The 27,969-nt window shown below is 39.6% G+C and overlaps 1 protein-coding gene across 1 annotated transcript in view; it reads right to left on the reverse strand.

Moving 5' to 3' along the window:
- The window catches only part of dnai1.2 (dynein, axonemal, intermediate chain 1, paralog 2), a 365,397-nt gene that overhangs the window by 185,129 nt on the left and 152,299 nt on the right, over positions 1-27,969 (reverse strand). Inside the window, 3 exon segments of the mRNA XM_028804629.2 lie at positions 9,081-9,140; positions 11,498-11,617; positions 25,110-25,168. Coding sequence (XP_028660462.2) covers positions 9,081-9,140; positions 11,498-11,617; positions 25,110-25,168 — 239 coding nt within the window.

Consider the following 27,969-nt stretch of genomic DNA (forward strand, 5'->3'; position numbering starts at 1 on the left):
CATGAATGCTGTCAAAACAATGCAATTACAAATACACAGATATGACTTATTCACTTGTCATTTTGTTACATGTCACTGTTTCACTTCACAAGAGTATTCACGTGTGTGATGTGTTTTGTAGTTAGTCAGATGACTGGCACTGCATGGAGTCAACAAGAGAGCTGTATGGTGGAGTGTAGCCACTTAGGATCACTCTTATGGAGTCATTTAAATGTTCATCTGACAGTCTTGTTCAGAACTTTGATTTCATGACATTCATGTCAGAAAAGGCAGACTCACAGAGATGTATGTAGACCCAAACAAAGCAGACATTTTCAGAGCTGCTTGGTGAAGATTCTTATAGTTATCTGGCACTACTAAGCTCCAGAAATGCTGAGAATGCTGTTAACATTTTAACTGCACATTATTTTGAAGGTTTACTAATACATAATATATAAAATCCAATGTCTCTCTGTATGTATATCTGTCCACTTTTCACGAGAGAACTACTTAAACAGATTTAGATCTGTTTTTTTTCTATAATTTGCTTGAACATTCCGGTAGATTTTGTGACTTCTCTCGTTTCACTATGCATTATATTTTGCTTGCAGGACCAATTTATTTGCGCGAATCCGAGATCCACGCATCGGGTCAAAGGGAGGGGCCTTCCTCACTCACTTGCTGGCTTCGGGGTGTGTTCCTTAACTCCGCTTAGCTAGCAAACGAGAGAACAATTGAATTCAACTTTGTGTGATATTTAAAATAAAGTGTTACTTGGGTCTTGATGAGTTTGAGTCAGGATATTCTCTTAAGTGTATGCTACATTGAAAGTATAGATTGCAATTCAGATTGTGGATCGTGATTTTGTTTTAAAAGGATTGTGATATGATTTTTTGGAAAGATCGCCCAACCCTAATTGGACTAATTAAGTTTTCTAATTTATGTAGGATTCATTAACCCTTTGGCGAGCTACTTCCAAAGGGTTTGAGAGCTACCAGCAGCTCGGAGGCGATGTGGTGGAGACCCCTTTCGAGTCTGGTATTTTTCTGTCCAGTCGTTTCAGCTGTAGATCATCCTGTGGTCCTGTGACACACAGACACACACTGTCATCGAGATATCACTGTTTTCGGTATCAGGGGACCTTTAAACATTGAAATCTGTTGAAAACCAGATATCGAAATTTTTGATGAATCTAAAGCTTTTGCTCCTTCCCCACAGAAAATAGGTTATGGTGGGGGAAGGAGCAAAGCAAAAAAGCTACAGTAGTTAAAAAAAAATAATTTTGGACAAATCCTCCAAGTAGGAATTTGATTTTTTTTTCTAATTTAAGATAATATAGAATATCACTTACCTACTGAATTATAGAAGGTATGATGGGATTGGTTCAGTCGAGCAAGAGAAATCTGCATGCAAGCAGTGCTGTGTTACCACTGTCTTTTCCCTACACACCTCAATGCATTCAGGGAGTGCACCAAATATCGTACATTCTTTTGACCAAAATGATGTTAATTCAGTAAATTCCCAAAACATAAGGCCTAGAGATGCTGGAATAAGATGGCAGCGCTCACAGGTTGGATGTTGCCCTGGGTACGATTGGAACATTTTTAAACAAGAGAAATGTGATCAATGAAACAACATTAGTTGAATTATGGAATGTGACGGAAAGTTACATATTTACGTTAACAAGCAGTTAAACAGGTGGACCTAATAAAGAGGCTGGTGAGCGTATGTGTCTATGAACAGTATGTGTATCTTATTAATATGTGTCAGCTGACTAATTAGTAATTTAAGCATATCCCAAAAGTGGGGGACACCCCATACAGTAAGTAACAGGGGATCATATCCAAATTTTATACAGAATGCATGCAGGTGAATAGTGATACATTAGAATTTTTTCAAGAAGTGCTTGTACAAGTAAATTTAAAAATGGCAATTAATTTTTAAATACTATTCCATAATTAATCCAGAAATTTTCAAAGATATATGCTGATCAGTGGGCATGAATAAAGTACCATTTTTTTGCATATGTCAGATGGTAAAAAATAATAACAGTTGCAGCTTTAAATAAGGTAATAACCCACTGACCCCTGGTAACTGTCAGCAATGATTCAGGGCAGCAAGTACTGTAGTTGGTGTTTTCTGAGAAACAGTTTTTGCATGCTGTGGTCAGTAAGAACAGTAGGAACTGAAGTCCTATAAATTAAAGAATTACATGCATAAAGAATATGTTTAACTTCAAAACAATAGAGTGTGCTTTTTCCCCGAGATTAACATTAGAATTACCAGAGCCTACGAAAAAAGTCGTAGATCCATCCCACCTTAAATCGCTTCTTAAATCCGTTCGCAGCTCTCCACCAGCGTCTTTTGTCTTCTAAATGTGCTGATAAAGACAAGCTGCCAGCAGTCGGCTATTCCATCCCCCCACCGACTTAGAACGTGTATGAACTTCTCCCAGCTCATGCCTTGATTGATTATCTGGGAGTGAAGTGGAGTTTTAGAGTGGAAATAATAGATCGTTATTTGGAACACACGCATTCATGTGTGTTCCGTTTCTACAGTAATCTGTATAAACACATTTTTAAAACAGAAATGTTTTTCATATTGTAGTAGTAACTGACAAAATGTAGGCATAAACTATATAATGTATGAAGCCTGAAGTCCAAATATCAAAGATACAGATATAACAATATATAACAAATATATACAAAAGGTACAAATATAACAGAATAAATGCGGCTTTATTCAAAAATATAACTGCAGAACAAAAAGCCGCGTTAGCACGCGATATTGACACGTATTTACAACGACTGCCTCCGTGGTGCAAGAGTATCAGCTGCTGACTGGGAATCAAAAGGTCACGAGTTCAATCCCGCACGACTCCGTTTTGAGAAGTGAACTGCTCTTATTCTTACTATTTTAGAATAAAAACATACATTTGATTTCAGTCTGTAATAGCCGGTGTAATGTATGATACTTCTAAAGGTTAGCTTTGTTTGTTTTTTTTTTATTATTCAGTTTTACTATTATCTCAGCCGCGTTCACAAGCCCAAACCCCCCCCCCCCCCCCCAAACACCACGCGCATTTGACACTGCTGTTTTCACATAGACGCGCTATAACAGAGGTAAACTCAGATCGTACATCGGAGCAAGAATGCACATCGCACTTTTACCATTGCTGTACTTTGTATATGTACACAGGAAGCTCTGCATTTTACTTGTGACTTTATGCTGTAAGAAGTAAGTAAATAAATAAAGGTAAATAGGTAAATAACATTCGAAAGCAATGCTCCGATGTAGAACGCAAGCGACTCTACACGCTAGTGTTTAGATCTGGACGGTGTGTGTGCCCCAAAAAGAAGTCTAACTGCATTCTCGTATTATTGATAGATAGATAGATAGATAGATAGATAGATAGATAGATAGATAGATAGATAGATAGATAGATAGATAGATAGATAGATAGATAGATAGATAGATAGATAGATAGATAGATAGATAGACACTTTATTAATCCCCAAGGGGAAATTCACAATATGGAATATGTGATATGGAAAATAATAAAGTAGAATCTGCCCTTGTTGTAACTATTAGGAAGGGATCATATGTCAAAGGGTTGGCACATTGCATCATCCATGTTTACATGCATTAGCTGGAGACAGTTATTGACACCAAATAGCACTAAACACCACTGAAGTGCTTCAGACAGATATTACATTATATAATCTGGGTTGATGGGACCCACTATAAGGGCCCAGGTGTACTCTGTTGCAACAATGTAACTAATATAAGAGACAAAACTGATAAAGAAATAGTAATTACCTCTGCAGACGAAATTAAGGAGATCTCCACACACCACTGGTGAGAGTTTTCACCACGTAGTCAACATAAGTTCGCTCTATGACACTGCACTCTATGTGGGTGAAACTGGACAAACACTCTGCCAGAGAATGAATTTACACAGGTTCCACATTAAACATGGCAACACAGATGTTCCTGTAGCAGCCCACTTCAACAGCCATGGATACTGTGAGAGGGACTTTAAAGTCACAGTGCTTATGGGCAACTTCAAAACACAGCAAGAGAGAAAAGAATGGGAAGTTAAACTCATGCTAAAATTTAATACATTACAACATGGATTGAATAGAGACAAGAGTTTTATGGCCAGATATGAGGATTGTTTACATCTCTCAGAATGACAGACAACCTGTCTACAGATCCACATTGTTTTGAAAAGCTCATTACAAACTTCAAAAGACTTGTTGGACAGTTATCTTATCCAGAGATCTTGACAATACATTGTTCTTTTCTCTCTTGTTACATTAACCCTAGCCTGAATGAATCTATTAATTTTTTACATTTAAAATTTCTCATTTAAAGATTTACCAATGTTGTTTTTTGTCCTAAAGTGTGTACATAAACATAGGGAACTCCAGTCTCTGTATTACATCTTGCCTGAAGAAGGGGCCTGAGTTGCCTCGAAAGCTTGCATATTGTAATCTTTTTAGTTAGCCAGTAAAAGGTGTCATTTTGCTTGGCTTTTGTCTACATTCATAATGGCTAACACGGTACAACACCCTAGTACTACTATTTTAGAATAAAACCATACATTCGATTTGCGTCTTTAACAACCTGTGTAAATGTATGGTACTTGTAAAGGTTAGCATTTTTTTTATTCAGTTTTATTTTCTTAGTCACGTTCACGCTGCCCCCGATCTGACACTGCTGTTAAAGACGTGCTATAACAAAGGTGAACACAGATGAAGATAAGGGTTCTACATTGGAGAAACAGAAGCCCTCGTCGCAAGAAACTTCCACTCTCACATAAGAACAACGCAGCTGCACCAGGTGTAAGGCAAAAGATGGCCCCGTTTGGTTGCAGCAACAGGTTGGGCGTCATCCTGCCAGTGAATCTGCCACAAACATGTCCTTCAACGAAACAGCAGCGCCTACAAGTCTGTTTGCAATTATATTTTTTGATGGGCTTTATAGGAAAAACATTTATATGTTACTTATATAAACGCTACAACGAATGTTGTTTACCTAAATTTATTTACTTATCTACTGTCCCGCCTGTCATCCCGGCCAACACCCCCAGGCCACCAGATGGAGCTCTCCCTGCGGCATAGAGGTTCCCTGAATTCCAGCAGGGCCTCATGGACCTTGTAGTTTTTACAACCAGCCCTGCTGGATACCATGGGGACCTCCAGGAGACGCTGTAGGGAGGCTCAGGGAATTCTACATGCCCTATAACCTGGAAGTATGTCATAGGGAAGGCAACAAAGGGAAATAACATGCTTCCGGGATGAAGAAGAGGATTTTTATCTGACCCAGAAGTGATAAGAGATCACATGGACTGAGGGATTGGAAACACTTCCGGGTCAGGGAATATAAAAGGACTATGGGAAATCCCAGAAGATGAGCTGAGTTGGGAGGCAGGGTGGCTAAGCGTCTGGGAGTGGAGGATTGAGTATTATTTATTTGATTATTGATTTAATGAGTATTGTGGAGAGGAGGGTGCTTTGTGCACTTATTTATAATAATAAATATTATTATTGGACTTTTATCTGGTGTCTGACGTCTGCTCTGAGGGTTCAAGGGGTCGACAGGGCCTCTAATTGTCATACTACTTACAGCATAAAGTCACAAGTACACTGCAGAGCTTCCTGTGTTTGATCAACATAGGCATGCTGACAAACAAACTACATGTGTACTGAAGTGACTTCAGCTGCAGGTGGAAGCTCCACACAATTGTTGTTATGGTTCTGCCTTGGTCCAGAAACGGTTTCATAAGCGTTATGACCTTAGTTTCTGAAAGTCTTTCTCCCGTGGGGCAACTGGTATCTTTTCCTGAATAAGATCAAACACAGTTGCGTAGGGTGGGACAGGAGCTTCCACCTGCAGCTAAAGTCACTTCAGTACACATGTACTTTTTCAGCATGACTGTGTCGATCAAAAACAGGAAGCTCTGCAGTTTACTTGTGATTTTACACTGTAGGAAGATACATAAATATATCAAGGTAAATAACATTTGATCTGGCTTTTATATACTGTAAGTAACATATAAATGTTTTATATAAAGACCATCACAAAACATAATCACATACTGGGCTTTGCACAATACCTTGGTGAACTCTGTAAGCCATGCTTTTTCTTTGAAGGACAGGTGTGGGGCAGACTGACTGGCAGGATGACGCCGGACCCCCTCGCTGCATACAAACAGTGCCATCTTTTGCCTTTATGCCTGGTGCAGCTGCGTTTTTCTTATATGTGAGTTGACATTTCTTGCGGGGAGGGCTTCTGTTCTCTTTCTCAAATGTAGAACCCTCGTCCTCATCTGAGTTCACCTCTGTTATAGCACGTCTTTATCTGAAAACTAACAGTGTCAGATCGGGGAAAGACCATGTGACGGACTGTTACTTCTGTTAGACTAATGTGTCTGGTTTCTCTGCCAAAAACAAGAACTCAATTGAATATCCTAATCTGCCTTCAGCAATGAGACCCGTGCCACATGACGACAGTCTTCCAATTCCGAAACCACCAGAAGATTGGACCTTAGATGAACCAGATGAAGAAACTGCAATGCAGGGTACTGACAGTGACATTGACCCAGATTTTGAACCGTGCTCATCAGGCGATCCACATCTGATAACACAGTCCGAATTGAACGATTTGGTCAGAGATTTGGGTCTGTCAAAAGCCAAACTGCTGGGCTAGAGACTACAGGAATCATGTTTGCTGTCACCAGGTACGAAAATTTCTGTGTTTCGAGGCCGACATCATGATATAACCAAATTTTTTGCACAAGTCGAAAGTCTCTGTTTCTGTTGTGACATTGAAGGATTGTTCTCGGCCTTGGGTTGTGATCACAACCTGGAACAGTGCCGTCTCTTCATTGATTCGTCAATGTTAAGCCTGAAAGCTGCTCTGCTACACAATGGAAATGTTTATCCTTCAGTACCTGTTGGCTATGCAGCACACATGAAAGAAATGTATGAGAATATGGAACTGTTGCTGAAGCACGTCCAGTATAAGTGGTATGACTGGAATATCTGTGGAGATCTTAAAGTCGTTGCTCTGTTACTAGGACTGCAGCTCGGCTATACAATGTACTGTTGTTTCATCTGTGAATGGGACAGCCGTGCCAAAGAGTCACACTATTCTCGACAGAACTGGTCACTCCGTAAAAAGTTAGTTCCAGGACAGAAAAATGTGGCACATGAATCGCTTGTCAACCCAGCAAAGATATTTTTGCCTCCTCTTCACATAAAACTGGGGCTCATGAAGAATTTCATGAAAGCACTGAACAAGGAAGGCGAAGGTTTTCGTTATTTAAGACAGATGTTCCCAAGAATAACTGACGCCAAGATCAAAGAGGGCATTTTTGTTGGCCCCCCGATCAGCCACGTTATGAGTGACAAGCGGTTTGAAGATCTGTTAGTTGGGCCGGAAAAAACTGCCTGGAAATCCTTCAAAGACGTTGTTGAAAATTTTCTGAGCAGTTACAGAGTCCCAAACTTCATTCAGCTGGTAGACATACAAGCATACAAGACAATGAAGTGCAACATGTCACTCAAGATTCATTTTCTCCACTCACACTTGGAGTTCTTCCCCACATGTCTCGGTGCAGTCAGTGATGAACACGGTGAAAGGTCTCACCAGGACAATGCTACGATGGAGAAACGATACCAGGGCAACTGGAATCCGTCACTGCAACGTGATGCACCAGACATTGAATACAAAAGAAAATCAGGAGCAAAACAGTTTTAATTCTGTTGAATTTAATAGCTTATGCGAAACATAAACGTGACTAAATACGTTATTGTCAGTAAACATATAAATGTCTATTTCGCAGAGTTCCTACATGATGCAGTAAAACCAAAACTATATTTGTGCATACCCAGTAGGTACCTGTCACAATCAGCAAAAACTTTTCAGGAAGCAAGACTTTTCAAAAAAATTGTTGTGCAGTGTATTTGGACTTCAGTCTTCACACATTACAATTCACGTTAAACTTTTATCGTTAGTAGTAAAACATGAAAAAAGTTTGCCTTTTAGGCATGTGTTCAACATTTCTGTCATGCTACACTTACATAGATGTTTGTAGACACGGAACACACATGAAATGCATGTGTTCCAAATAACAATATATTATTTACACTATAATAATAATAATAATAATTCATTACATTTATATAGCGCTTTTCTCAGTACTCAAAGCGCCATCCACACAGGGAGGAACCGGGAAGCGAACCCACAATCTTCCACAGTCTCCTTACTGCAAAGCAGCAGCACTACCACTGCGCCACCTGTGACAGCTGGGAGAGCTTTTTACCGTTTCTACGGCGGTGGGAGGATGGGATAGTAGGCTGCTTGCTGCTTGTGCTTATCGACACATTTACAAAACAAAAGACACTGATGGAGAGGTGCGAACGGATTTAAGGTGGTCTGGGTTTATGAGTTTTTTCCGTAGGCTTTGGTAATTCTAGTGTTAATAAAGTAGCCAGTGAGTGTATATACTGTGTATGAACACAGGCAATCTTCAGGGTGTTTATAACATTACTATTACTGTATGTGTTAATCTCATGTCAGCTGCAGCTTGTTGTGTTATTTTCCTTTGCTCACAGAAGGAAAATATTGAAGGCATAAGTATCTGCCTATTGCCAGTCACTGTAGGGCTGATGAGGCAAAGCAAAATCTTGCAAATGGTTCTCTAGACTGTGGACAAGGCTACAAAAAGACAAACCTCATTCTCTCTCTCACGCTGCTTATTGAGTAGTACAACAATTTAGATCTACCTTCTTAAACAGTTTTTGGAGTTGGGGAATTGGATCTTGACAACGGTGTTTACAGTGCATCAGACTTAATCCATTTTAGTTATTTAATCTCTGACTGCAAAAATGTTCTCTTTTAAACACTGCTGTATTCTCTACATTTTTGGCCCCTTATAAATCACATTAACATAGTGACAATAATATCAATGCCTCCCTGAAAATGATCCTAATTATTCATAAACAAAAAAGCACTAATGCTGTTATATGCAGGCATATAACATTTTAAAAAATCGCTTCACCAGCATATCATTGACACAGTCATTTACTTACCTGGTTAGTGGTGGCAGAGAAGTTAGCTCGAGGTGGAGGTTCAGTCTGTGATGCTTTTTCCTAACAAATTAAATGGACAGTTACTGGTTAATATGTGAAATATTATGATATACTTGGAAAAAAGAACATAACACAATCATTTTTGTCAATAAATATTTATTTGATTCATAAATATTTAATGAAATTTATAAAAAATATACTACATAGACTAACAGTATATTAATAACCTTGGCTAAATTATTTAAGAGGGAAACAAAACAAACCGACAGTAGTCTCACTGTAAACATTCACAAACAACATATTAAAAAATCTATACTATTAAAACTTGATGTGTCTCGATGAAACAATAAATAAACACATACTGTAAGAGACAGCCGGCAGCCCAACCCAGCCAGGACGCCCAAGAGATGGAAGGATGGGGCAAGGCAGCTTCTTTAAGGAACTGCCTCCCTCAGAATGATAGATGGCAGCTCCCCTGGATTGCAGCAGTGTCCCGCATTCCCACAGGGCACCATGGGACTTGGAGTTCTATATCTCAGCCCTGTTGGGTATCATGGGTGCTGCCAGGGGGCACTGGGAAAGTGGAGGAGCCATATGGCTTGAGGTTTCCACCTAAAACATATATATAACCAATGTAAGAGGACTTGATCAACATCACAGGGACGAGCCAGAGTTGGGTGGAAGGTGGATAAAGCTTGCTGGGAGAAGCGGAGGAGAAAGAGACAGAGAAAGAAGAATAAAGAAGAATAACTGTGTGCTGTGCCTATTTGCTTGTGGCTATGGTGGTGGGAAATGTTTTGGGAAGAGATTCCTAAAAATAAATAAACTCTTAGTTCTTTTAACTTGTGTCTGTTGTGTTGGGTTTGAGGAGCAACAGTACCCTCTAGTGTCCACAATACTTAAATACAATATACAAAGAGGTCAAAAAGAATATGTAACAAATTTTCATGAACCTATCAGTGAGTTTGGCAAGCAACAAATCCTTCCGATCAACTTTTCCTAACAGCATAACCAAACAGGAAAACATAGAAAAATGAAAGACACAATCTGTTGAAAATCAAAGCTCTAGGATGAGCAGAAAAGGGCACATAAGCTCAATCAGCAACAAAAGGAAGATGTTCCAAAATTTTGCAGAAATTGTGCTGCAGCACTAACATCTTCATCAAAAAAGACTGAAACATAAAAATGTCAAGTGTATCTGATACAAGATGGTATACATTGAGGTATAAAGAAAAACTGCGTAACCAAACAATATCCAAAATAATTGCCCTGCTGGAAGTGACCAAACAAAATGTTTATTATCTGTTTTTGTTACAGAAATCTAAACTAAAGTGCTTAAATTCTGAAAAATATTCATCTGTTCATTAGCAAAATTTACCTATTTTACACAGGTGATTCAAGAACTGATTTTACAGTTAGCTAAAGCCATATTATGTCCTTACTTTAAATTGTACAGTCCAAATACTGTTCATTTATTAAAATTGACTATTTTGACATTTTTGTTAAAACTTCACAGACATGATCAATATATTGTGGCTGGATGAAAAAATAATGCTGCAAACAGGAAAAAATGCTCCTAACACATTTTGAAAATATTTTATTCACAAAGTACTATAAATTTACACCGGCTGTTACAGACACAAATCAAATGTATGTTTTTATTGTATAATATTAACCATAAGAGCAGCTCACTACTCAAAACGGTAAATTTGCGGGGGAGCTGCTTTCAAACTTGCGACCTTTGAATTGTAAATCGGCAGTTGTAACCACAGCACCACAGAAGCTGTCGTATTGTACTTGCACCTTTTGTGAAAGTGTTTATTTGATATTTGGCCATCAGTCTTCACACATTATGCAGTTCATGTGTACATTTTGTTATTTATTACTAAAACATGAAAAACGTTTCTGTTTTAACGACGTGTTTATATAGATTGTTGTAGACACAAAACTGACATCAAATTATTTCTCCTTATAATTCTGGGTAGCTCACTCCCAGGTAATCAATCAAGGCAGGAACTGGGAGAACTTCTTTTCTTGCCCGTTCTGAGGCGATGGGAAGGATGGTATAGCAGGCTGCTAGCTGCTTGGGCTTCCGTTCTGAGGCGATGGGAAGGATAGTATAGCAGGCTGCTAGCTGCTTGGGCTTATCGACACATTTAGAAGGAAAAAGACACTGACGGAGAGGTGCAAAGGGATTTAAGGTGGGCCGGAATTACGAGTTTTTTTGTTGTCTCTGGTAATTCTAGTGTTAAGTGTGTACAAATATAAACATACAGATAAAGGCTTCTTTTGATAGGACAGCACAAATATTTCCATCACCTTATTCTAATTTCTTGGAAAACTTTTCTTTACAAATTAATTTTCATATAACACAGTATAAATTAAAGGCACCGAGTCCTGCTATTGTAAAATCTTACCCTTAGGGGGTTGTTATGTGTCTGAGAGGCTCTCTCACTAAAATTGAACTGATTAGTTAGTTTTTGTTCTTTCTTGCCTCTGCTACCTTTATCCTCACTCTCTTTCTCTTCGTCTGGACCCTGAAAGAGAAAAAAACAACATATTATGCAATCATTCTTGATAAATAATGAAGTGGAAGCACTTTTCAAAGTAATAATTAATCTCTTTACTTGGCAGAATTTGAAAAGGAGCTTTTTCAACATTTACTGCTTAGAACATTAACTGAGACCACAATTTTATACAAATATTTATAAAGTGTACATGTACCATTAAAACAAAAGACAGCAGGCTGCATTTAACTAAATAGGTAGCGCCACCAATTCAGGTTATCCAACAAAACTTAACATTCCCAAACAATTCACGACTGTAGGTAGTCAGAGACTATTCTAGTAGAACTAAGTGCAATGCAGAAGGCAGCCCATCAGAGAGCCCGCTCACACGGGGTTAATTCATAATACCCATTTAATCTACTAGCTTGTCTTTATGAATGTGAAAGGGAAACTGAAGTATCCAGAGTAAAAAAAAAAACACACAAACCCAGGAGAATGTGTGAACTCCACAATGACAACAACATACATCTTTGAGGATATAGGAGGAACACCAGAATAATTTGGAGAGAAATCTACAAAGACCAAGATGGAACTTGCCAGCCGACACAATAACTTGATCATAGGATTCAAACCCAAGATGCTGACCTATGATGCAGCAATGCTAGGTACTCTGCCACCATTCCACTCCAATTTCACAAACATTTATTAAGAAAAATATATTTTTACCTTTTTAGAAAAAATGTAAGTCTCAAAACTTCATTAGTCTTCATTATTATTGACCTCTTAGGCACAGCCATCAGAAGTGTGTCTGTCTGTGGAGAGAGTGTCGGCATTGTCGAGAGATTTACTTAACTCTGCAGTGACATTCATGTCTCTGGTGACTCTTCCTATGAAGTCAGTAGACAGATTGGAAGAGCATGGGGGTCAAGTGATCGCTGGAAAGGGGTATATGGTGCTCTCAATATCTATGAAATGGATGAAGCTCCAAGTCTTTAGAGTCCTGGGGCCGCATGCATAACGCTGTGCGTAGAATTTACACTAAAACATGTCGTTCACACAAAAACGGAAATGTGCGTACGCACAAAAAATCCAGATGCATAAATTTGTGCGTACGCCCAACTTTTACATTCCGCTCCATAAATCCCAGTCTGTGTGAAATGTAACACTCGTTGGCACACCTGCCACCCCTCCCAGACTCCTCCCAGAATTACGCCTCTTTGAATATACAAATCAATATACATAGCATGCATACAATGTTTTGCATTCTGTGAAAAGACAATGGCAAAAGCACGGGGGAAAAAGAAGAATTTCAGCAAATACCATGTACAGTGGAGTCTCGGTTCACGACCATAATTCGTTCCAAAACTCTGGTTGTAAACCAATTTGGTCGTAAACCGAAGCAATTTCCCCCATAGGATTGTATGTACATACAATTAATCTGTTTCAGACCATACGAACTGTATGTAAATATATATATTTTTTTAATTTTTAAGCACAAATACAGTTAATTATACCATAGAATGAACAGTGTAATAGTAAACTAAATGTAAAAACATTGAATAACACTGAGAAAACCTTGAACAACAGAGAAAACTAACACTGCAATAGTTCGCGCTATAGTGCTAGGAACCGCTCGCTAAAAACACTTTTTTTTTAAATGAGTTTTAAGCACAGGGGAAAAAAATGAACATTTGAAAAATCCATAATTTAATAAACCACCAAGAAAAGTAACATTGCAACAATGCATGCTACGAACCGATCACTGTAAACAGAACTGAAAACAAAAACAGGCCTTCTCTACCTTATGCGTCTCTCCCTCCCTTGCTCGCTCGCTCACTCTCTCTCTCTCGCGCGCGCCTGTGTGTGCGTGTGTCTCTTTTGCGAGCCTGGAGCGCCTGTGTGTGTGTGTGTCTCTCTAGCGCGCTCCTGTGTTTGTGCGCGCCTCTTTCTCCTCTCTCTTGCACGCGCTCCTGTGTGTGTGCATCTGTGCTGCCTGTGTGTGTGCGCGGCTCTCTCTCGCGCTGCCTGTGTGTGTGCGCGGCTCTCTCTCTCACGCTACCTGTGTGTGTTCATCTGTCTCTCTCTAGCGCTGCTTGTGTGTGTTTATGTGTGTGTGTGTGTGTGTGTGTGTGTGTGTGTGTCGCGCGCTCTCGCTCTCTCTCTTGCTCGCTGCACAGGAAATGCACAGGGAGAGACTGAACATGCACAAACCGAAAGGGAACCTGGCTTGTTCGTATACCGAGTATGTGGTTGTGAACCGAGGCAAAAGTTTGGCGAACTTTTTGGTCGTAAACCGATTTGTACGTGTACCGAGACGTTCGTGAACCGAGGTTCCACTGTAGAGGCAAGGAGAAACGAACTATTTGTTGGTTTAAGCAGTGATATAAACAACAAAAGGAAGTTGATCGATTAACAGAGTGGCAGAGAAACTTGAAAGTTCAAGTTCAGAAAGTCGCAAAGTGCCCAAAATAAATAAGAAGTGGTCAGATATCAAAGTCGCCGTGAAAAGGCAAGTCGTAGCCCACCGTCTGAGTGTCATATGGAAGCGTATTACGGTACAGAGAAACGAAAAACAAAATAGGGACAAAGTTGAAAAAAACATCCAAATGTCAATTTTAAATTTCCACTTTAATCACGTGGATTATTTTGTCATTAAAGTAGAACGTCATAAACTTCATCTTAAAATCATTTAATTTACTAGTTTCTCAAATCCCATTGTAACTAAAGTAGCACATTAAATGCTTCATATTGTATATGTTCTTCTACGTAGTCTATGTGTGTGAATCACTACATGCTTCTTAAACGGTCTTTCTCTTCTGCCGACAGGACACAGAATACATTACATTCATAATAGTACAGCTCTCAGAACAATTTAAATATTAAGATGTATACTTGATATAATTTTCATAATGATAGGAATTAAAACATGTATTAAACATGGGGACATGGTGGCGCAGTATTAGCGACGAGCTGGCGTGCTGTCTAAAGATTGTTCCTGCCTCCTGCAAGATGCTTGCTGTGCCGTGCACGACCCTCGATGAAATAATTTATTGCAGCAGTACTGTCTCTCTCAAACATACTAACCCCGATTCCTGTCCTTACTTTTCTTTCTCCAAGTAACCAATTGCCACACGATCAGCTCTGTAATAGATGCCAAGTCATCTGTAAGCTTAGAACGCAGATTCTTCAAAACTTTTATGGAACATATAAATATCTTCGTAGTACACGTTTAATTATTCCATCCAGCTATCCATCCTGGGTTTTGCCAATCCCAGCAAGCATACAGCGCAAGGCAGAAACAATCCCTGAACGGGGTGCCAGCTCATCGCTACCACTGTCCACCGTGTCCTCACATATTTAATTATTAACAATATACATTATTTTAATGAATTTTAAAACTTATCTGTATATTGTAATAAACATGTCTTACTGTATTTCATCTTAAAAATTATATCAAGAGCTCCAAGAAGATAACGCTTGGAAATCTAAATCGACTTAGAAGCCAGTTGTCATCATAAGTAAATACATGCTTTATAAAGTGGCTCAGGTTGTGCAATATTATAACTAGTGCAAGTTTACGGTGAGGTGATTGTACTTTTAAGTACAAACAGTACCACCAGGAAGACTTGATGGACTGATTGAATGCGTTTAGAGCTTTTGGGATGCAACTGTTTCTGAAGCGCAAGGTCCCTACAGGAAAGGCTCTGAAGCATTTGCCAGATGGGAGAAGTTTATATAGACTGTGCGTATGGCTGAGGCATTGTGTGCTAAATGCTATATCCCGATAATCCGATCAGCTGCTGTAGAGCTGTTATTCCACACTCAGATACAGTGGGTTAAATACTGTGAGTGGTGAGCTGACAGTGACAACACTAAAGCAGCTATAGTATTTGGAATAGTTTGGCCATTCTGTGCACCATTATATGGTTACGGGTTGATTACAATCAGATGCCTTAAACTAATAAACAATATGTGGTTAATTTCAGTGTATTTGATAAAGCTGTGTCAGGGATGTGAATCTAAAAAATAAAGGGAAACCACACAGGAACAGTAGCACTGCTTTGACGCTGGGTGCCACCAGTTTGCAAAACTGAGCGGAGAAATTGTGTACGCAACAGATTGACCTGGTGTGAAAATGTGTGGGGCTAAACCAAGTTTAGCTTTTATACATCGTGATGTGAGCATGGAAATGGGCGTATGCACCATTTACACCTGAGGCCCCTGTTGCTTCCTGTCTTGCTATATGGTTGCGAGACATGGACGCTATCCAGTGACCTGAGACGAAGACTGGACGCCTTTGGTACTGTGTCTCTTTGGAGAATCCTTGGATACTGCTAGTTTTACTTTGTGTTTAATGAGCGGTTGCTCACAGAGTCCTGAATGAGGCACATTACCTGCATTGTGAGGGAGTGTCAGTTACGGCACAACCACCATGTGGCGCGATTCGGGTCCTTATTGTTGAGGACCAGAGTGGCTGGACCAGGCCAAGGGAACACCCACATAACACCTGGCTGTGGCAGATAGATGGCCATTTCCAGAGGGTAGGACTAGACCACGTGTTTGCCTGGGGGGTTCCCAACCAGGATCCCAAGCTGTTTCATCAACCTATTTCTAACCTGCCTTTCTTAAGCAAAATCCTAGAGAAGGCAGTCATTATGCAGCTAAATGACAACCTCAATAAACATGCTATTCTTGATAAGTTTCAGTCAGGTTTCAGAACAAATCACAGTATAGAAACTGCACTCGTTAAAGTAGTAAATGACTGGCGGGTAAATGCAGACATAGGCTGTTTATGTATTCTCATCCTCTTAGATCTGAGTGCTGCATTTGATACCATTGATCACAATATTCTTAGAAATCGCCTTAGTCAAGGGTTGGGCCTCTCTGGCAGTGTCTTAAATTGGTTTGAGTACTACCTGGCAGGTAGAAAATACTTTGTTAGTTGTGCTAATTATACTTCAAAGACACATGATCTATACTAATAAAAGGCAAAGCCCTCACTCACTCACTCACTCACTCATCACTAATTCTCTAACTTCCCGTGTAGGTGTAAGGCTGAATTTTGGCAGGCTCATTCCTTACAGCTTACTTACAAAAGTTAGGCAGGTTTCATTTCGAAATTCAAAGCGTAACAGTCATAACTGGAACCTCTTTTTTGTCCATATACAGTAATGGACTGCAGCTCGCTGGCCGTGGGAGGCGGGGATGCGGGGGTTGCGTATTGCGTCATCACACCTCACACATAATCATGTGAACTGACTGTGAAGGAGAAAGGACGGCCTTATATGGCGTTCGTTTATAAAACAGCGGACAGGCTGTGTAAAGGCAGCTTCACAAAAAAACAGATCCTTAACAAATTGTTATTGGTATATTTTCCCTCAATTTAAAAAGGTTTTCTTTTCTTCTTAATTAAAATTTAAAAGCAATACTTCACTGCTGCGAAGCCCCTCTAGCGCTGACGTCCGAGGTTCGATTCCCGTAAGGGAGTGCAGTGAGTGTGTACGCCTGATGAGCCAAGAATTAGGGCGAAACACGTTTCGCGTACTCTTTGCATTATTTGACAGTAAACTATTTTCAACCATTCTATGATCTGCTTCTCACAACTGAAGGCACCGTGGCTGATGTTAGCTGACTTGCTGGCCAACCATAAGTGTTACCTGGTAGGTAACCACCCATACAATCAGATTGTGATTCAGACTACGAATGCCGTGAATGTAATTACCCCGATCTACATGCTAGAGAAAACCTCAATGAAGAAGAAACAGTGTGTAAGCATACATATTAACACATGTACAATTAAACGTGTGCATTTACGGGGTGATTTCTCAGGCTTAAAAGCTCGCCTTTTATTAAAAAGGTAAATGCAAACTGTTTTCATTCTGAAGGGCACAAACCACGTTGGATTTCAGCCGTTAAACGCGCAAAAATGTCGGTACACCACATAAATAAGCGCAACATATTATCAGTTGTATTGTATGCTTACAATACATATAGAAATGTGTTAATCGTTAACTAATAGTATGGGATGGTGTTTTTCGACTCGCGCCTTGATTTAAACGATTCCATGTCTTGGTGGGTTTGCGTAGCTTATTGTCAATATCTTTACACCTGTTTTTAAGACTTATTGACTGAAACGGGCTTTCACGAAAAAAGTTTTGCTACAGGATACACCCTCCACAAGTTAAGGAAGTAAAAATAAAGGTATATATTTCTGCTTTATTTAAACCTTTTAAGTTCGTATGCATAGCCCCATTTGGCTGTTTTAGTTTTTTTTTTCTTTCTTCGGTAATATTTAATCTCCTTAAAGAAAGACAACATATGCATTTTCCTTTTTTTGTATCTCTTTAGTAATATTTTAGTGTAAAAGGATAACCAGTATTTAAACCTTTTATGTTACTTTATAACGTTATTTTACACAATGTTGAAAAATTAATAAGAAAGCTACATATTTTGGCAGCTGCTGCTTTAATTTTCAATGAAATGAAAAAAGCTCTCCAAGAAAAAACCTCAATGAAGAAGAAACAGTTTGCACTATCTAAAAAGGAGAAACCCTCATTTATAAAGGTTTGCTGCAGATGACTTAACTGAAAATAAATGAATAGTTCCTATGTGTATAATACATATTTATCTATTTGACTTATGCCTTTATTCCAGCAACTTGCAACATCTGAGGTACAATTTGTTACATTACTTTTGTTTTTTGCAGCACAGGCAGGTGAAGTGACTTCCTCAGGGTCACACAGTGGTGTCAGTACCAGGATTTGAAATGACAAGCTCCGGGTTTGCTGAAATATTACTGAAGAAAGAAAAAAAACGAAAACGGGCAAATAGGGCTATGCATACAAATGTCCATCCATCCATTGTCCAACCCGCTATATCCTAAATACAGGAGCCAATCCCTGCCAACACAGGGCACAAGGCAGGAAACAAATCCCGGGCAAGGTGCCAGCCCACCACAGGGCGCACACACCCACACACACGGGACAATTTAGAATCGCCAATGCACCTCACCTGCATGTCTTTGGACTGTGGGAGGAAACCGGAGTACCCGGAGGAAACCCAGACAGACACGGGGAGAACATTCAAACTCCACGCAAGGAAGCGAACCCGGGTCCCCTAACTGGCACCTTTCACTGTGCCACCATACCGCCCGCATACAAACTTAAAAGGTTTAAATAAAACAGAAATGTATACCTTTATTTTTACTTCCTTAACTTGTGGAGGGTGTATCCTGTAGCAAAGCCCTAACTTTTTTCATGAAAGCCCCTTTCAGTCAATAAGCCTTAAAAACAGGTGTACAGTAATCCCTCCTCCATCGCGGGGGTTGTGTTCCAGAGACACCCGCGAAATAAGAAAATCCGCGAAGTAGAAACCATATGTTTATATGGTTATTTTTATATTGTCATGCTTGGGTCACAGATTTGCGCAGAAACACAGGAGGTTGTAGAGAGACAGGAACGTTATTCAAACACTGCAAACAAACATTTGTCTCTTTTTCAAAAGTTTAAACTGTGCTCCATGACAAGACAGAGATGACAGTTCCGTCTCACAATTAAAAGAATGCAAACATATCTTCCTCTTCAAAGGAGTACGCGTCAGGAGCAGATAATGTCATAAAGACAGAGGAAAGCAAACAAATCAATAGGGCTGTTTGGCTTTTAAGTATGCGAAGCACTGTGGCACAAAGCTGTTGAAGGCGGCAGCTCACACCCCCTCCGTCAGGAGCAGACAAAGAGAGAGAGAGAGAGAGACAGAGAAAAACAAACAAGCAAAAATCAATACGTGCCCTTCGAGCTTTTAAGTATGCGAAGCACCGTGCAGCATGTCGCTTCAGGAAGCAGCTGCACAGAAGGTAGCAACGTGAAGATAATCTTTCAGCATTTTTAGACGAGCGTCCGTATCGTCTAGGTGTGCGAACAGCCCCCCCTGCTCAATCCCCCTACGTCACGATCAGAGAAAGTCAGCACAAGAGAGAGAGAGAGAAAAGTAAGTTGGGTTTCTTCTCAGCCATCTGCCAATAGCGTCCCTTGTATGAAATCAACTGGGCAAACCAACTGAGGAAGCATGTACCAGAAATTAAAAGACCCATTGTCCGCAGAAATCCGCGAACCAGCAAAAAATTTGCGATATATATTTAAATATGCTTACATATAAAATCCGCGATAGAGTGAGGCCGCGAAAGGCGAAGCGCGATATAGCAAGGGATCACTGTAAAGCTAAACTTGCAGCACCGCTATTCAATTACACTTGCCTAACGCCTCTCCTAAGGGGAGATACTGTGGGATCTGGGCATCAGTCAAAGCACCAATCACAGCCCCGATTAGAAAACGGGAAGCTGTGATTTGTCGTCTCCCTCCCATGTAACAATCACAGCCCATATTACAACGCACTATGTATGTACAGTGGTGTGAAAAACTATTTGCCCCTTTCCTGATTTCTTATTCTTTTGCATGTTTGTCACACAAAATGTTTCTGATCATCAAACACATTTAACCATTAGTCAAATATAACACAAGTAAACACAAAATGCAGTTTTTAAATGATGGTGTTTATTATTTAGGGAGAAAAAAAATCCAAACCTACATGGCCCTGTGTGAAAAAGTAATTGCCCCCTTGTTAAAAAAATAACCTAACTGTGGTGTATCACACCTGAGTTCAATTTCCGTAGCCACCCCCAGGCCTGATTACTGCCACACCTGTTTCAATCAAGAAATCACTTAAATAGGAGCTGCCTGACACAGATAAGTAGACCAAAAGCACCTCAAAAGCTAGACATCATGCCAAGATCCAAAGAAATTCAGGAACAAATGAGAACAGAAGTAATTGAGATCTATCAGTCTGGTAAAGGTTATAAAGCCATTTCTAAAGCTTTGGGACTCCAGTGAACCACAGTGAGAGCCATTATCCACAAATGGCAAAAACATGGAACAGTGGTGAACCTTCCCAGGAGTGGCCGGCCGACCAAAATTACCCCAAGAGCGCAGAGACGACTCATCCGAGAGGTCACTAAAGACCCCAGGACAACGTCTAAAGAACTGCAGGCCTCACTTGCCTCAATTAAGGTCAGTGTTCACGACTCCACCATAAGAAAGAGACTGGGCAAAAATGGCCTGCATGGCAGATTTCCAAGACGCAAACCACTGTTAAGCAAAAAGAACATTAGGGCTCGTCTCAATTTTGCTAAGAAACATCTCAATGATTGCCAAGACTTTTGGGAAAATACCTTGTGGACTGATGAGACAAAAGTTGAACTTTTTGGAAGGCAAATGTCCCATTACATCTGGCGTAAAAGGAACACAGCATTTCAGAAAAAGAACATCATACCAACAGTAAAATATGGTGGTGGTAGTGTGATGGTCTGGGGTTGTTTTGCTGCTTCAGGACCTGGAAGGCTTGCTGTGATAGATGGAACCATGAATTCTACTGTCTACCAAAAAATCCTGAAGGAGAATGTCCGGCCATCTGTTCGTCAACTCAAGCTGAAGCGATCTTGGGTGCTGCAACAGGACAATGACCCAAAACACACCAGCAAATCCACCTCTGAATGGCTGAAGAAAAACAAAATGAAGACTTTGGAGTGGTCTAGTCAAAGTCCTGACCTGAATCCAATTGAGATGCTATGGCATGACCTTAAAAAGGCGGTTCATGCTAGAAAACCCTCAAATAAAGCTGAATTACAACAATTTTGCAAAGATGAGTGGGCCAAAATTCCTCCAGAGCGCTGTAAAAGACTCATTGCAAGTTATCGCAAATGCTTGATTGCAGTTATTGCTGCTAAGGGTGGCCCAACCAGTTATTAGGTTCAGGGGGCAATTACTTTTTCACACAGGGCCATGTAGGTTTGGATTTTTTTTTCTCCCTAAATAATAAAAACCACCATTTACAAACTGCATTTTGTGTTTACTTGTGTTATATTTGACTAATGGTTAAATGTGTTTGATGATCAGAAACATTTTGTGTGACAAACATGCAAAAGAATAAGAAATCAGGAAGGGGGCAAATAGTTTTTCACACCACTGTATGTGTATATGTATATATGTATTTGTTCTGTGTGTATGTATGTGCTGACCAACCACAAAGCGTTACCTGGTAGGTAACCACCCATACAATCAGATTGTGACACAGACTACGAATGCCGTGAATGTAATTACCCCGATCTACATGCTGTCAAATAAACGAACCACACGCCGTGGCGCAACGTTAGGGGCATCGCCTCTGGCGCTCACGTCCGAGGTTCGATTCCCGAGAGGGAGTGCAGTGGAGTGTGTACACCTGATGAGCCCAGAATGAGGGCGAAACACGCGTCGTGTACTCTTTGCATTTATTTGACAGTAAACTATTTCAACCATTCTGTGATCTGCTCCTCACAAACTGAGGGCACCGTGGCACCGTTAGCAGATTGCTGACCAACCACAAAGCGTTACCTGGTAGGTAACCACCCATACAATCAGATTGTGACACAGACTACGAATGCCGTGAATGTATGTGTATATATATGTTGATATGTGTATATATATATGTATATATATGTGGATGTGTATATGTATATATATATATGTAGATATGTGTATATGTAGATATGTATATATATGTATATATGAATATGTATATATATGTTTACATAACCTCTTTAACACACTACTTCTCCGCTGCGAAGCGCGGGTATTTTGCTAGTATTCTATATAGTGTTCCACAAGGCTCTATCCTGAGTCCACTGCTCTTTTCGATTTACATGCTTCCATTAGGCCAGATTATCAGATGACACACAACTGTATTTATCAATAGCGCCTGATGATCCCAACACTCTTGATTCACTGACACAATGTCTTACTTGTGTTTCTGAACGGATCAGTAGCAATTTTCTCAAACTAAATAAGGAGAAAACAGAAATTTTAGTGATTAGCAAAAATGAATATAATAAGATTATTAGAAATAAACTTGATGCAACAGGATTAAAAGTCAAGACGGAGGTAAAGAATTTAGGGGTAACTATTGACTCTGACCTGAATTTTTAAATCACATATTAATCACCATTACCAGGACAGCATTTCTTCACTTAAGAAATATAGCAAAAGTTAGAGCTCTTATAACATTGCAAGATGTTGAGAAATTATTTCACGCTTTTGTTTTCAGTCGGCTAGATTACTGTAACGCACTCCTCTCGGGACTACCCAAAAAAGACATCAATCAATTGCAATTAGTGCAGAATGCAGCTGCTAGAATCTTAACTAGGAAAAGAAAATCCGAGCACATATCTTCAGTTTTGAAGTCACTAAATTGGTTACTTGTGTCATTTAGAATTGACTTTAAAATACTGCTTAAGGTTTACAAAACAACTTGACAGGTGGGCCGTGGCACCAATGCCACATTTGAGTACCGAGAAGAGAAACAGAATAGGTGACATCCTAACACAGGGTCACAGAGGTCTGCTGGAGCCAACCCCAGACAACACAGGGCGCAAGGCAGGAACAAACCCCGGGCAGGGCGCCAGCCCACCACAGGGCACATACACACACACCAAGCACACACTAGGGACAATTTAGGATCGCCAATGCACCTAACCTGCACGTCTTTGGACTGTGGGAGGAAACCCACGCAGACACAGGGAGAACATGCAAACTCCACGCAGGGAGGACCGGGAAGCAAACCCAGGTCTCCTTACTACGAGGCAGCAGCATTACCACTGCGTCACCGTGCCACCCTCCTTAGAAAGGTGTTAAGGTAAATCACTTTGGCTTCTTGTTTTAGCCTGGATTTACCAGCTAAAACCGCAAAGACATCATGTGAGTGGAAACAAACACTGAATAATAATAATAATAATAATAATAATGTCTGCACAGTGATTATTGCTACTGAATACAATTAAAAATATATAAGGTATGGAAAAAAAGATAAATTGAAGAGTCTAAATATCTAGTTTTAGACAAATAACTTAAAACTATCATTAATATTAGAAAAAAGAAAGTAATTCTATTTTTTCTTTCCTACTACAGCATATAGAAATAAGGCCTGTCATAATATTGGAACATTAAAATTTTGAACAGAGTTATAGTGCCAGTTTAGTATTACAATAATCAATACTCTACACTAACAAAATAAAAATTAACACATCTTGCCTGAAATGTATCATATTTTATATGTTTTAACGCAAAATTGAGAAAGATAATTATGGATATATTCTGCCTCTAGTATATTTAAAATACAGTAAAACCTTGATTATCCATCAGACTCCGTTAACTGTCTGTGCCCAAAAAAAAAAAAAAAAATTGAGCATAACAGAGCCTACCTATTACTACTGCTGGGGTTACACTGAAAGCAATCCACATTGGAACAAATCTCCCTTGTGATAGCATGCAGTGTTCTTCCCCAACACTTACGTAACTTCAGTTTTAATAGTGTTTTGTAGCATTTCTCTTTTGCTATAATTAATCTACTATACATTGTTATGTCCGATAAACGTATGCATGTGGTGTTGGAACTGCCACAAAAAACTGAAATTATTAAACATTTGCGAGACGGAGAAAGTGCTTCAAGTATTGCTTCAGTTTATGGAGTAGAAAGAACAACAATGAACGATTTTTAAATTTTGTTATATTATGTTTTGTTAATATATTGTAATATGCAGGCAGCTAGTGATGTTCTATGGGGGGGGGGGGGGCATAAAGGGTGGAATGAATTCTGTAAGTAATGGAACTGTGTGAAGGGCTTCTGTTCTGAGGAGGGGCAGACATGCCTCTTAGGAGATGGGTGACAGAAGTTAGGAGAAAAAGGAAGGTGCATCAGAATAAAGTTTTGAGTAAGAAGACCATAAGCAGGAGTGTTTGCGGTATAGAGAAAGAATATAAGTGGCACAAGATAAACTGGTAGTGAATGCTTTCTTTTATTGTTTTGGCGGTGTGCTCCGTAACCCAGATAATGAAGTATAAGACAGGACTCCAATTGTTACGGAATGAAGTTTCCAAGTAAAACACAGAAAACGTAAGTACCTTTGAGATTTATTTGCTTATTACACTGGTCGTTACAATATTTTATGAATTAATTAATTTTGGTAATACTATATTATATTTTGTTTTGTTAATAAATTTGACTATTCGCTAAACTAAACTTCTGTATATATTATTTTTAAAGTAGCTGTTCTGTTATCAGTCTTTTCCCTTATCCGTCATGGCATCCATCCTGACCCCTGATGGATAATCAAGATTTTACTGTACTGTATTCACATTGGAATTTCTACTAAAAACTGGACAATATTTCATAAATAAAACTAAACTCTGAAAGCATTAAAGATAATGCGTTACCCAGCCGGCACTGGCTACTGAAGCTTTCAAAAACAGAATTAAGCTGTGTTAAAAATGAAATTTATTCTTTTGATAGCACTCATATGTGCATTTATGCACTTCTTAATTATAGATCACTCAGGATATAAATATATAACTGTTAATGCCTACAACTACTCAGTGTCAGTACAGAAAATAAAATCAAAGCAAAGAGAAAATAATATTAGAGCAAGGGCTTCTCTTACCAGATTTTCTTTTCTTCCATCTTCACTTCCATCTACAGCAGTTGAGTCAGCAACATATTCTGTAGAGAGGAAAAAAATCCAATTTTTATTATTTTGTACTTAGTTAAAAATATCTTTAAACAGGGGGATTCAACAACGGATCACAGACAGTGTTCGTGTGGGTGCATGCCTTTATTTTTCTTAAGCGCCTAAAATTTTTAAAACATTTATCTTACAAAATGTAAACAGTTACATATGAATTTAAATCAAAAAAGGTGAAAAACAAGGCACAAAACAAAAGTGAAATTTGAGTCTACTTCGTGGCACAGAGTGCCTTTTATTTTTAAGAATGGACGAAGGTAAATCAACATTGGCAACTTGAGGTGTGTGAAATACCAATAAAATGTTGCACCTGTAGATATTTGCCAACTGGTACAAATTTTCAAGTATCACCTTTACTGTGGTTTAGCACAACTGGAATCCATCTTTGTTACTTGTTGCCAAAGAGATGCAAGTGCCACATGGTGGGGAGTGGCCATTGTGTTACCATCTGAAGCAATATGGCATGTACTGGTACAACTCAGGAGATGGAAAAAGAAACTGAGGTTGCCCTCACATTCATATGACAAACAAAATGAAGAGCTCATTCGAAAAAATGGTGCCAACCCGGTCTACATAGGCTTCAACATTCTATAGCTAAATTTGAATGTTCAAAAACAATTAAGTACAAGAAAGCTTACATGTCCTAAAACTGATAATGTGTTTGTTTCAGAAATTGAATTTAGACAAACACGTGTGTGTATCAGAAAATGTATACTATAGAAGTAATCATGGACAGCAGAATCAGATGGTAGTAGGGCTCCGGGCCCTTCTGTTTAATTAATGTTAAAATTTCTATGATGATGACACAACATTAATAAATAAATAATAAAAAGAAGAGGCCCCAGGACAGAGCCAATCAAGTGGAGTGTGAGTAATGCCAATCAAAGATAATCTATGTGGAAGATGAATGTTCTCTTTGTTCCCTTGTACTAATCCTTGTCTAAGGAGTTAAGCAGAAGTAAGCTTTAAAAACATGCTTTGCTGAGCAAACAGAAAAAATATTTGTTCAAAGGACTCAAGGTCTAAGCATTCCACACTGAGACTGCCTTATCAAGTGTTCTCTTAGTTTACATCTGAACGCCATAACAAGGAGCCAAGGAATCAAGTTGCACAAGGAGCATTGAAGGGGCTCAAGGATTGTGTATAATAAAGTGTTGACTGTTGCATTTTCATAATGAATATTAAATCACGCATTCTAGGGGTATAAAAACTTTGCCCCACCCAAAAAACAGTTGTTCAGAAGAGCCCTGACGCTGTCATGTAATATTGATTGCCTGCTTTTCTGAAACCTGCTCACTGTGACGATGAGAAAATAAAGCTGCTATATGATCACACCTGCTGTCTTGTCTACGTGATCGTCCATATCTATTAAGAAGAGTGGTATGACAAATAGTATCAAAGGCCGCACTCAGATCAAGGAGGATGAGAATAGTGATTAGACCAGAATCAGCAGCCATAAGGAGGTCATTGGTAATTTTAACAAGTGCCGTTTCTGTACTATGAAGAGGGTGAAAACCAGACTGGAACTTTTCATATAGCTTATTGTGAGATAAGTGGGTGTGAAGTTGGATAGCTACTATTTTTTCAAGAATTTTGGAGATAAAGGGCAAGTTAGAAATGGGGTGAAAATTATTGAAATTAGTAGGATCAGCACCAGGTTTTTTTAGTATTGGGGTTATAGCAGCAGTTTTAAAAGATGAGGCAATATCTCATTAATTAAGAATTAAGATGATCGGGTGGGACCAGGGACTGTGACTGGCCTCTATCACGCCCATCTCCAACATCCGACCTATTTCCAACTCCACCTCTGACTTCTTAGCCTCAGGGAGTTGATAGGGATGTTCTTGCACCATCACTCCCGGTTCTGTGATAATATAGTGGGTTATGAGTGAAGTGTGGCGCGGGTGAGATCTGATAACCCCCTCCACCGAGCTTATTATCTCTGCTATCTCGTACCTTTGTTAGGGAGCAAGCTTATCCCCATAATTTAGGTGTTTGGCGTTTGTAAATAAGGAAATAGCGGAAGCAACCATTGCTTCCTGGGAAGTACAGTCTACCCACGGCTTTAGTAGGTTGATGTGGTAGATCCGCTCCTTGGGATGCTGATTGGGTTGATAGATTAGATAATCCACCAATCCTTTCCGTTCGCGTAATTCAAATGGGCCCTGCCAGTGGGCTAGGAGCTTGGAATAGCTTTGTAGAGATGAGCACCATGACGCGGTCGCCAGGACAGAACCCTCAGAGGCAGGAGTTCCGGTTGTACAACTGGGCCTGTGCATGCTGTGCCCCTTCTAAATGCTCCCAGACAGCTGATCTTAGGTGCTCGAAACGATCCCTAAGCTCAGCAACATGCTCCAGTATACTTTTAAGTGCCCTTGCCAGGTGGCTTCTTGGAGCTGTGAGGGAAGAGGAAGAACAGGGCAAGGTCAACAGTAGCCCCCCCTCTCGTCTCAGCGGGCTATTGTGTACCTTTGCCGGCCCTTAGAGGAGTCCTCCGATGCCCATGCGTGACACCCTGTTTTATACTAATATGACACTAATGTGTCCCAAAAAAAACCAAAAAAAAAACCAAAACAACATACGGGCCACGACAGAAAAAATTCCCATTTAACGTATGAGAATAAAGAATAAAGGCTATTTTATTACATTCTACTGAAACACCACAAAGCACTTTATAAATAAACACTTCATGTACTACCTGTGATAAAGATTCCATCGTTATGAGTACGCAAAAGACTGGAATCACTGTGGGTGAGTATGTGAGTTGTGTTTTGAAACA

The sequence above is a fragment of the Erpetoichthys calabaricus genome, chromosome 7 (assembly GCF_900747795.2).
Source record: "Erpetoichthys calabaricus chromosome 7, fErpCal1.3, whole genome shotgun sequence".
Taxonomy (NCBI): Eukaryota; Metazoa; Chordata; class Cladistia; order Polypteriformes; family Polypteridae; genus Erpetoichthys; species Erpetoichthys calabaricus.